Genomic DNA, 12,531 nt, shown 5'->3' with positions numbered 1-12,531 from the left:
TTAAAGCTACTGCCACCTAGGTTAGAATAAATTTTATTTATTTTTTAATTTAAAATTATTGATGCTACCACTTGGTTTTTTTCTAGTTAACAACTACGCGTGTACTTGGCCTTTTTTTACCTTTTTTGAAAAAGATAATTTTGTATCATGATTACTAAAGATGCCCTGAACTTAAATATATGCTCATTATTGATTTTATATCAATAATGTAGATTTTGACATTGTAAGATCAACTTCTGTATTTTGGGTAAATTAGATAAAAAAAGGTGATGGATGGATTCGTAGTGTTCCATAGAACAGGCTTATATAGTTTATTTTTATAAAAATGCGATATTATGACTTAACACTTTTGGGCCTACTTTTTTATTTACAGTCCGATTTTAATAAAGTTAGTCTTAAACACTTTGTTTAGTCCTAAATAGACTGCCTATAGCGTTAAAACGTTAATTTTCTCGTTATAACGAGACTTCACCTGTTCAGGTGAACTTTGCCATTTATGGTGCGATAGCTTTAAGAATGGGCTTAAATGTTTTGTTTTGTTCTAAAGAAACTGCCCATATAGTTTATTTATCGAATTTTACATTATTATAGATTTTCACCACTTTGGGTGAACTTTGTTAATAAGCGTACGATTGAGCCGCGAATAATTTTAAATGTTCACTAGTGTTTTCTAGAAGAAACCCACATAGTTAAAATATTAATTTTCTATTTATTTAAAGATTTCACTTTTTCAACTTGCGAATTCGGGCGCTTGCATTAGTGCACACTGAGTGCGCACTAAGGCTTGTTCTTAATCAATTATTATATTTACAGATCATCTTAAATACTTTTTAGTTTATCAAATGATTTGTACAACATCTATATAGATATTACAGATTGTTTTATTGGCTAAAAATTTTTTTAATGTGTATTTAAGCGATTTTAAATATAAGAATAAATTATAAACAAGCCTTATGCCCGTGTCACACTACGCATTGCGGTCGCGGATTGGATTCGGATTGCGAACTGCGAATTGTTGATTAGCCAATTAAATGGAAGTAGCCAAATATTCAAATTACGAATCGCAGAATAGATGATCCTCTGCGGACGCGGATAGGATTCAGATTGCAAACTGCGAATTGTTGATTAGCCAATCAGGTGGAAGGAGCCAAAGATCCAGATGGCGAATCGCAAAATAGGTAATCTTCTATTTTGCGATCTGTAATACGCAAATCGTGGCAACTGGCAATAAATGTCGAGTTTTGAGCGTGGCTATTTGGGCACGTATCGTTTTTTTTGTGGCAATTGGTCCCAAAAGTGATTTATTTACAAAAGAAATAGAATGTATATTGATCCAAATGTTGAGACAGCGTCCTTTATTATGGGATACTAGCACGGAAGAATATCGCCGAACTGATTTGAAACGAATGCATTGGGACCAAATAGCGGAAGCCCTAGGTCCTAAATTTACAGGTATATTTAAATATATTTTATAATATTTTTTCTATTTAACCATGTTGCTTCTAATGAAGATTAGGTTATTTAACCTTGAAAAAAGTTATTAGCATGAACATATGTCACAAATAGCTAGTTACTAAATGTGGGTTATGTGTTGAGGTTATAGAAAAATTATTAATGTTAATATTTTCTTTTACCTTCTGGTTGCAGAAGAATCGGTTCATAAGCGGTTTCAAAGTATGGAAAGCACTTTCCGTGCAAACGAGCGGAAAATAAAAGCCTCAAAAGCTCGTTGTAGTGGGGAAGGGACTGATAAAATGTACAAACCAAAGTGGGATTATTATGAGATGCTCCTGTTTTTAAAGAAAACTTGTACACAGTCCGAAACTATTGACAACCTTGCGACCGTGCGCAATCGCGGCGAGCGTGACGTGCCTTCAGGCGCCCAAGGTCGTGTTGCGCCGGTTGTCTGAGGGCGCAGTGCGGCTGCTCACCCGGCCAGCGGAGCCGGAGAGCGTGGTGAAACCGGTCGCGGAAGCGACGGCGGAGCCGGGACCGTCTCGCGGGGCGACAGTGCAGGACCCAAGGGTCCAGGAACCGGGCCCGATCGACGAGATGGGTCTGCCGACTGACCTTGGGTTGTTGAGGGGCATCGTCGAGATGCTCGAGGCCGAGCTGCCAGACATACCCGAGATGGAGGCAGGCGCCCCAGAGGCGTCCAAGGTCGAGGCGGCGACACTGGGCGAACCCGCAGAGGTGACCTGCGGATCGTCCGTGACCTTCGAGAGCCCCGAAGGGAGTAGCGGCTCCGAAGACGACGAGGCGAAGCGACGCCTCGAATAAATAGCATTTAAACAAACGATGCCGAAGTTTTGTTTATGCCTTTAACGATCCCATCCGACGCGATATTAGGATTAAGTTTACAACACCGCGCCAGTATTTTTATTAGTTGGCGGCACAAGCACAATAGCACCCGGCACAGAGGTTATTTAGTTTTCTTTTAAGTTCCTACGCTCATTTAGTTACACCCGTTGGCGCGGGTACGGGATGTCGCGCGGCGGCGCGATACAGCTTGAGCCCAACACACTTTCCAGGAAAGGGGAGGCTCCCAAGTGAGCAGCCAGGAGACCTCCCGCAACACGGCGGACGAGCCACGGCAGTCCGTAGGACGGGCAAACGACGTTTCGCAAAATGGCGGACCACGCGTGCGAAACGGGTAATGACCAGCCTTGGCAACTCACCGAGGCCTGAAAGGTAGGCGACGCGTAGCGGCGTCGCGAGAATGTCGCGCAATAAGAAAATGACGGACCGTCCGCGAACTAGGAAGCGGCGCGATATACGCGGGGGTGATCGACCCCTGACCACAGGGGGAGACCCGAGAAACGTACTTCGCCGGTAAAAACCCGAGTCCGGTGACGCGTGTAAAAAATGGCGGACCGTCCGAAAAATTTGCGGCCGTGGGACTTGTGTCAGCATGACACGTCCCTGACGTAGGCGCGGGGGCCAGAGATGACCCATACAGGGTTGACGACGCGATACGGGAGCGTAGCCGCGAAATGGCGAACCGTCCGCGACTTCGCACCAGTTGCGTCGTCCACGGGGATAAAGTACCCCTGACACCGAGGGGCACTCCTACGAGTGTCCACAGTCGAGTCCCGACGAAATCCGTCGACCGGGAAACGAAATAGCGGACCGTCCGCGATCTCGCACCAGGTGCGTCATCCTCAGGGAAACAACACCCCTGACGAACGGGGACATCCCAAAGTAGATCCGTATCCGGTCGCCGTCGAAATCCGACGACCGGGAGACAAGTTACGGAACCGTCCGCTATCTCGCGACCTAGACCTCTTCCACGGGGAAGGACCGCGGAAACCGCGTTACCAGGTCCCAAACAACGGTCAGGAGGGGTCGACGTCGTCGGCGAGCCTGGTGCTCTGCACCCGGACGTCTTCCTCGAGGAAGTCGCCCGGAAACACATTGTACGCGCGGGAATAGCCTAGGCGCACATGTCGGCGTCAACGACCTGGCCATATTGCCAGCGGTGGAAAACCACTACCTCGGCATCGGGACGGAGCAAACGCGCGAGCGCAACGCCCATGGAAATTTCCAGGGGAATCGGCGTAAACACCCGCGTAGAAAATTACCGCGGTAATATGCGCAGTTAGGAAGCTTCGCGAAAAGAGAAGTCGAATAGACATCGAAGTGGGGGCCGATATCGATGGTGGGGAGCCCAAGCGAGACAAACAACTCGAGGCAGTCTCTCGGGGATCGTTGTACGGATAACACGTAATAAGCCTCGCTCTTTCGTCGTCGCGCTAAGTCACGCGAACGTTATCCGAGTGCGTTAATAATATATCGGCCATCCATAACAACTGGGAACGCGTTAATTATCGCTTTTACATTGGCGAACGGCTAATTCGGGCCGAAATAACTTCGTGCGTCGTAGCGAAACGGGGCGTGTGTGCCCACGTATACGAGCGTCCGACATCTTGTGTGACTTGAACTTTTGTGAACAATTATCACTGGAAATCAATAATATTGAATAAATTAAACATCCTTTTCGTAAAAGATTTCGAAAATTATTCAATTGGACTTACCTTCTACTTACCTGATCCATTGGCGTCGATCACTCGAAGTCCCTCGTTGATCCTGGAAGACCGTGGCAGCGGCGATCCTGATCGGCGACGGCGATGATCCAGCGGTGGCAGGAACCTGAAAAGAAGATTAATTAGTCTAATTAATAGTTAGAGATATCGACGATACTTACCTTCTCGGTGGTTCAAGGTCAAGCTGAGTGGCGACCGTTGATTCCAAGGACACACAGCGTTGATTCGTGCCTCCCGTAGTACCGTCCGGTTACAACCTCTCCTCACAAAGTCAAATTTCTACAGCCAGCGAAGAGACAATGAATTGTTTACCTACTTCTGAACCTTATAGTGATGTGCAAAATTCATCACAGGTTACAGACATTTATTATGATGAAAACGCACAAGTAAGTGTAAAATCTTTCTCTTTATATCATTTAGTTTGTTTTCATGATTTCAATGTCATTTACTTACCTATTAATTGCTGTATTCAGCATAAACAATGTAAAAACTATTTTTTTTATAGGTACTGTTTAATATATTTTGATCTTTATGTTTAGCAATTCATGTTAATTCCATCTGATTCATCTGGACCTAACAATGCAGCAGACACAAGCGATGAAACATCACTTTTTCAACATTATGATTTACATATCTCATTAAAATCCAGCTCAGATAGGCCATCTGCACCTCTCAGCGCCAGGCAACCTCTATCGAGAATAAGTAATACATTATCTGGAATAGTTACACCTTCACCTAGGGCTGCATCTGGTCCATTAAATACTAATAAGCATTCTATTGAGGCCCCGATGTATACAAAACGAGGAAGAAAATCTAACGCAATGGAACATGCTGTAGATGTTATACAAAATTTGGCTCAATAAAAATTACCTCCTCCAAACATGGATAAATTTGATACATTTAGTGCATACATTGCATCAAGGCTTCGGTCAATGATTCCTGAGGATCAAGAATATTATGAAAAGGAAATTTTAAGAGTATTGATTCAGCCAAGATTGCAATAAGTTTTTGAATATATCGACATTATCTGCAATAATATATTACACTGATAGGCGTACTGTAATTTTATACACAGAAAAAAATGCAGTTGCTTCAATTAAGCGTCTACGTCACGGGCTGCCACAAGCATAAACACTTAATTCTATTGGATATTATTTAATCTAAATATTTGGATATTATTAAAACAACCATCTGATGTTTTCGTTCAAATAATATCTAATTAAATTAACTGTTTATGTTTGTGGCAGCCCGTGACGTCGCGTTTAATTGAAGCAACTTTATTTTTTTCCGTGTGTATATTAATATTTAGAGTAAAGTTTGATTTAATTGTTATTGTTACAGGAAACATTTATTTTATGTAAGACCAAAACTCCGTAATTCTTATTACTACTGGAGAAATTGATTTTATGTTGTTAAAGACTGTGAAGCTCCGTATTTCTTTTATTTAAATGTAACATTGTACTAATTAATGCAAAAGACTGTACTAGTAATAAGAAACAAATAAAAATAAATTTATTTTTCTAAAGTACAGGATAGAGATATTAAATACTAACATACACGCATTTGAAAATAGTTACATTAATAATATTTTCAATATTATTAATAATTCACTGTATCATACGTTCTTGCCAGGAAACTGCACCAACAGTATTAAAGTAATAACACTACCTGTCTCTGAGTAAAATGGCTTGATTTGCGTGACGGTTGCCACCTTGATGAGCAAAATTTACCATGCCTCTTGCGTTTTCTGCTCTCCAATCTCCATGATGCAATTCACCTGACATTTCATCTTCTTCGTCTAGAAATGATGGTGGTGTATACATACTTCGTCCAACAGACTGATTTCGCAGCATATTGTGCAAACAACATATAGCTAAGATAATGTTGTGAACATCGTCAGGATCATATCGCATTGGAGAACGAAAAATTTGAAAACGTGCAGCCATTATACCAAATGCATTTTCCAAGCAACGACGAGCTCTAGATAATCTATAACATATGAGTAAACAAATATTTTGATATTGCTGTAACTTTTGATCCAGTGAGAAATGACCCGTCGAATCGACGTCCATAGACGTCGATAGACGTCCATTCGACGGGTCATTTCTCACTGGGACATACTATAAATAAAAAAATTAGAAACATTTTACATAGGTACCTATAATTAAATATTCTTCTATGTATTCTTCCACTACATTGAGGTTTTGGATAAGGGATTAACAGTTTCTCTGATAATGGGAAACCTTCATCCTCAATAATCACAAAAGGAAAATTTTCTTTTACACCTGGCAATAGGGCAGGAGGAGGGATATGTAGAGATTTCCTATCTGGGTGATTTTTGAGGGAGCAGTTATTCCAAACACCAGAGTCACTGACTCTGCCATTAGCTCCCACATCAACATAAATGAAACGTAAATCAGCATCTACTAAAGCCAACAGTACAATACTGTAATCTCCTTTATAATTATAGAACATGGATCCTCACTGCAGTGGGGGATCAATAACGCAGTGTTTTCCATCCATTGCCCCTACGCAATTATGAAAATTCCATCGCTCTCCGAAATTATTGCAATCCCACGCCATTCATCCTCAGTTTGAGGAAAACAAAGAAACTTTTCTTTCAAAACTAAAAATATTGCTGCTGTTACTTCTTTTATAATGTTTTATATAGTACTTCTACCCAGCCTAAATGCAAGAAATAACGATTCTTGACTTTCTCCTTTAAAATACAAAAAAATTTAGTTACACAACAAAAAGCATACAGCAAAACCAATTAAAAAAGGCCAAATTTTGAGCAATAATAGGTGTTGAAATTTATATATTCAAATTACAAATTACAAACAAATTGGTTTACGTTTCGGCCATACTTGGCCTTCCTCAGAACCGCAATTTCATAAATAACGTCGAATTACAAATAAAGGACTCGGATACGATCCGGCGCTACGATTTATTGTCGAATGTTAGTCAAATTTAACGCTAAATCGGTCGTCCATTACGTTGCAATGCTTATGTGCGTCCATGAGGTTGGTGCGAACGAAAGCCATTGTCGCCAGACCCTCTTAGTGACAACTGAATCAAATTTTGAAATTCCGTAGGAACACGCGAATTTAATAATTGAGTTTGACTCGTAAAAGTGGACTTACATAAGCGGTCGGTACCACAGGAACGCAAGAGAATTCTTTCCATCGTCAATTAGGAGCGAGTGTTCGTAGTTAAAGATCGCAGACGACCAAGAAAACATTCCCATCGCAAGGGCAGAGCAACGGAACGCAAGCGAATTCTTTCCATCGTCAATCAGGAGCGGGTGTTCGTATCTAAAGATCGCAGACGACTGAGAAAACATTCACATCGCAAGGGCAGAGCAACCAGTAATCATTGTTATTAGTATGTTTATTTATGACAACAGCCTCAACACATCAAAATAAGCCTCGTTTAATAATTCTGTGTCCTTGTTAGAATTTATGCCGTTAGGCTGCTCTTTGATGTATATCATTTCTGCAGTCAATCTTTTTTTATAATTATGCTCCACCTCTAAGACCTCCACATTGTCCCAGTCGAAAGCATGATTAAATTTGGTAATGTGCTCTGAAACTACCGAATGCTTGGACGCATCTAATCTAATATTAGCTTGATGTTCTTTTATTCTAGTACGTAGTTGCCTCTTGGTTTGGCCGACGTAAGAGGCATCACAATTCTTACAACAGATTTTATAAATAACATTATTCTTCGACGATTGAGCGCTCTTATCTTTCTGGACTTTTATGATGCTGTTTAATTTGTTTAGAATACGGTATCCCACAAAATTTTCTGATTTGATGACCGCTGAGGTGATAATTTCAGAAGTATCTTTTAAATAAGGCATAACAATAAAACTTTTCACTTTTTGCGAACGTTCAGAATCATCGTCTATATTATTGTTCTTTATAGATTGAAGTTTTCTCAGTCTTTTATTGATATGCGAGAATAATAAATCGATGGGATACCCATTTCCAAGCAATACATTAATGACAAATATTAAGTTTTTGTTGTAAAAACTAGGATGAGACAATATAATTGCTCGGTCAACCATACTATAAATAGTTCCTATTTTGTGTTGAATAGGATGATTCGAATAGAGCATCCTAACGGCATAAATTCTAACAAGGACACAGAATTATTAAACGAGGCTTATTTTGATGTGTTGAGGCTGTTGTCATAAATAAACATACTAATAACAATGATTACTGGTTGCTCTGCCCTTGCGATGTGAATGTTTTCTCAGTCGTCTGCGATCTTTAGCTACGAACACCCGCTCCTGATTGACGATGGAAAGAATTCGCTTGCGTTCCTGTGGTACCGACCGCTTATGTAAGTCCACTTTTACGAGTCAAACTCAATTATTAAATTCGCGTGTTCCTACGGAATTTCAAAATTTGATTCAGTTGCCACTAAGAGGGTCTGGCGACAATGGCTTTCGTTCGTACCAACCTCATGGACGCACATAAGCATTGCAACGTAATGGACGACCGATTTAGCGTTAAATTTGACTAACATTCGACAATAAATTGTAGCGCCGGATCGTATCCGAGTCCTTTATTTGTAATTCGACGTTATTTATGAAATTACGGTTCTGAGGAAGGCCAAGTATGGCCGAAACGTAAACCAATTTGTTTGTAATTTGTAATTTGAATATATAAATTTCAACACCTATTATTGCTCAAAATTTGGCCTTTTTTATTGGTTTTGCTGTTTGCTTCATCGAGCGTAATTTTTTCGTTAAAAAGCATACAATTATAATTAATTGAAATTCTGCAGTCCTTCACCTGTTGCTAAATGCCGTAAAGTAACTGATAGCCTCTCACTAGGTGAAATGCTTTCTCGTAAATGAGTATCTTGCTTTCTTATTATAGGATCGACTTTAATCAGAAGATGTTCGAAAGTATCTGAGTTCATTCTGAGGCATCTAAAATAACAAATTTCTTTAATCCTCAGGGTACGAACTGGGTTAGCGTAACCCGAGCGAATTTTGAAAGTAGCGCCATTTTAAAGGAAGTGAATGGTGGGGGTCCGTACCGGGGGGGGAAAAATCTTTGAGGTAGCTACTATGTGAGCGCCAAGGGGCAGCGTCAGTCTACGCTTGGTGCTCAAGTTATACGATTTTAAAATTAAACTCGGGTAGTCTACACCCAGTCCGTACGGAACGTTACAAAATCCGTGTTTTTCAAACAAAAAAATTTGTGTTTTTCGAGTATTTGCTGCAGTAGAGTATTCTGGTATGTATAATTTACTATTTTTAATATACTTTTGTGCATTCTAACCTCAAAATGATGCTCTGTAGCATACCAGCATAACGTATCCGTGCATGCAATTTTTGTTATTTATTTATATTATACTAATCAACAACATCCAAAAAAACTATTTTTACTTTAAGATATTTTTTTTGCGTTATTACGATAAATCAAGCAAGTAACGTTATATCGTTATCGCAAAAAAAAGGGTATTTTCATAGTTAAAAAAAAATATACTTTTTGAAATGGATCAAAAAACGAATTTAGCCATTTCAAAGAACAACTTTTTAGCTTTCAAACGCGACTTAAAAAATGTCGATATCTTTTTTTTCATAAAGTTATGCAATTTAAAAGAAAAAATGAATTTTTATGAAAATTTTTGAGAATGGTTTACATTTTCAAATGTATCTTTGTTTAAACAAATAAGGTAATAAATCTATCAACGCCATTGTATTTTTAAGAAAATTTCCGATCCAAAGAAAAAAAAATTTGTTTTAATTGATAAATTACAGCCCGATATACAGTCAATCAAAGTCGCCGGGTTAGGCTAACCCATGTCCGTACGGAACGTAACTTTTTTATAGTTCGTACCCTGAGGGTTAAAAAACATTTCCTTTAGTTTTTTCAAATTATATTCTGCAAACTGCAACAAACCTTCTAAACCGATCAGGGTCTTCTAATGAAAGTTCCAAAAAGAGGTTATGATGCAACCCTTTTTCTTTCCTTCTTGCTACCGATTTGTGAACCCATAGTATTCGCTCATTACATCTACGAGATTCATATTCTGCCATCATTAGAAGCAAAAGACATGCTAATTGCAACTTTTTTCTTTTTATATATATATATATATATATATATATATATATGTAGGTCCGGAAGTATGTTCCGGGACTTTTATTTTTTTACATCGGTATATTCCAGGACATTTGGCAGTTTCCAGGACTGTCCTGAAAAAAATTCATGTCCTACGGCACGTTTCGGGACAATTTTTGAATCTGATTACATATATATGCGTTATATTCCAGGACTGTACATTTCAAAAAACGTAAACAGTCCCGGAACATACCTCTAGACCTACATATATATATATATATATATATTGCTTATAAAAATAATTTTGATAAGCCATATTGTTACACGTAGTACACAGTGTAGCACACAGCAAACAATGCAAACCAATGCAGACTGAATACTAAATTCGTGGTGTGAACGGAGAGTTCAGATTCAATGATTCGGAATCCGAATCCAATCCGCGTCCGCAATGCGTAGTGTGACACGGGCTTTAGTGCGCACTCAGTGTGCACTAGTGCAAGCGCCCGAATTCGTTATGAGTCATTCAAAATTGAGAATAGGCCTAATGATGATGCAATGACCATGGATATGAGTTAGAATGATCTCAAATAACATAAATCTGAGGTGCTTTTCTCAATTTTTACAATAATTCAAGAAATGTCCATTTTGGGTCAAAGATTTATTTAATTAACTTTTTGCATATTTTATGACATGAGCGTGTTCAGTAAGCTTAAATAACAATATCTGCGGAAATAAAACTCAAAATTTGTCAAAATTGTGGATTTTGAATACTTGCAGTCAATTTGTTAAATAATGAGAAATCGTGAATTATCGCAATAGATTATCATTCAGGGGAGTAAACTAAGTCCTCTTATAACGATTTTGTGTGAATAAATCATTTATTTAAGAAATTCACAGTTTTGAATTGTCCGTTTCAGGATTCAATATGTCGCGAAAAACGGCGAAATGTGAGGAGAAGGTTATCACATGCGACGAGATCGCAACCACGATGATACCGTGCGATAAATGCAATTCGAAATGACTAATCGGCGCACAGTGTTCTCCCGCGACAATATCCCTCTCACGTAGCGAGTGCCGAGTCAACTAAAAATCTATAGTGTATAGTGTATGTAACGTAAACTATAGATTTTTAGCGCTGGCAGCGCTGGCAGTGAATTTTGGAACATTACCAAAAACGAGCTTGAAAATCTCTAGAATTCTCCAAATATTTTTCAAAAATCACCAGAGTTTCGACATGTCGCAAAGTTGCAATAAAAGTCTCTGTCTCTATGGGCTATTCAAAACCTCCAGATCTAGCGACAAAATCACCAAATTGGCAAAATGGCAACCACTGTTTCCACTAGTTTCCAAAGCTTGTGGATCAAAGCACAAGCGCAGTCAGTCACTATACGTATCCATCGACTCAAATTGCGAATTAACGACTTCGGTGAAAACTAGATCAATTACGACATACGACTGATTGTGGAACCGGTTTGAAGGTTTATTATACCTGTAGACCCGGCCTTACAGAACGTAACCTTCTACACTTACATATATTAAGCCATACACCTTAACCTTCCTCATCCAAGGAAAACGAAAAAACCCCTCTATCAAGCCATATCAAACTCACAGACGATAAAACTGACAGACGACAAAAATAACTAATTAAAGAAGAAATATTTATTATAAATATGAAGAAAGTAACAATAAAAAGGTTAATATTTTTATTCAAAATATTCTAATTTTAAAACAATGCAATAAAAAATCTCTTGCAGCTTTTTTACGGTAAGTCAACCTTCGATGACTCGTCCCACAACTTCTACTGAAGAAACACATGCATCATATTCAAGAAAAAAAAACCTGACACTCCTGACAGTCCTCAAATAGAATATAAAGGCTTAGTAGAGACAAAACAAACAGAAAATGTGGCCAGCGGTGATTCTGATTCAAGTACCGGACCTCCTATCAAAAAATTAAAAAAATATTATAAACAAAATTTTAAAATTGAATGGCTTAAAGAATTTAAATGGTTGGAAAATGTGAAGGCCAGAAAATAAACAAAGCCTATTCTTTTGTAAACTTTGTAATAAAAGTATGAAAGGAGAATATGCACATTTAAAACGCCACGAAATTAATAAAGTACATAAAGCAAATGAAAAAGTACAACAATCAACTCCTTCTATTGAAAAAAGTGGCTTCTTAATTTAAAAAAAAAACACAAGAATTAATGAATAAAGAATCTGAATTGAAAATAATAGCATTCGTAGCAGAACATAACTTGCCAATAACTTTAATGAATCATCTTCCTAAATTAATTCAAAATGTGTGTCCAAATTGCGAACATATCAAGGATGTTAGATGTGGCAGGACAAAGTCCACTAAAATTTTAAAAGAAATTTTTTTGAAAGAATATAGACGGGAGATGGTAG

General features: G+C 38.6%; 2 protein-coding genes and 1 pseudogene across 2 annotated transcripts; all 3 read right to left on the bottom strand.

Annotated features, from left to right (window-relative positions):
• Positions 1–3,335: 3,335 nt before the first annotated feature.
• Positions 3,336–7,229, bottom strand: LOC139823614 (uncharacterized; annotated as a pseudogene).
• Positions 7,230–7,437: 208 nt separating this feature from the next.
• On the bottom strand, positions 7,438–7,905 carry LOC139823613 (uncharacterized). Its single transcript, XM_071796140.1, has one exon. It carries the CDS (start codon positions 7,903–7,905, stop codon positions 7,438–7,440), a length of 468 nt encoding a protein of 155 aa, XP_071652241.1.
• Positions 7,906–8,806: 901 nt separating this feature from the next.
• On the bottom strand, positions 8,807–10,117 carry LOC139823580 (uncharacterized). Its single transcript, XM_071796112.1, has 2 exons — positions 9,965–10,117; positions 8,807–8,985 (listed from the first exon to the last, which is right to left on the bottom strand). The coding sequence occupies exons 1-2, from the start codon at positions 10,102–10,104 to the stop codon at positions 8,820–8,822; spliced, it is 306 nt and encodes a 101-aa protein (XP_071652213.1). The 5' UTR covers positions 10,105–10,117; the 3' UTR covers positions 8,807–8,819.
• Between the last annotated feature and the right edge of the window lie 2,414 nt (positions 10,118–12,531).

The sequence above is a fragment of the Temnothorax longispinosus genome, unplaced genomic scaffold (genome assembly GCF_030848805.1).
Source record: "Temnothorax longispinosus isolate EJ_2023e unplaced genomic scaffold, Tlon_JGU_v1 HiC_scaffold_14, whole genome shotgun sequence".
NCBI lineage: Eukaryota > Metazoa > Arthropoda > Insecta > Hymenoptera > Formicidae > Temnothorax > Temnothorax longispinosus.
The sequence above is the reverse complement of the archived record's forward strand: the minus strand, read 5'-3'. Positions and strand labels throughout refer to the sequence as shown.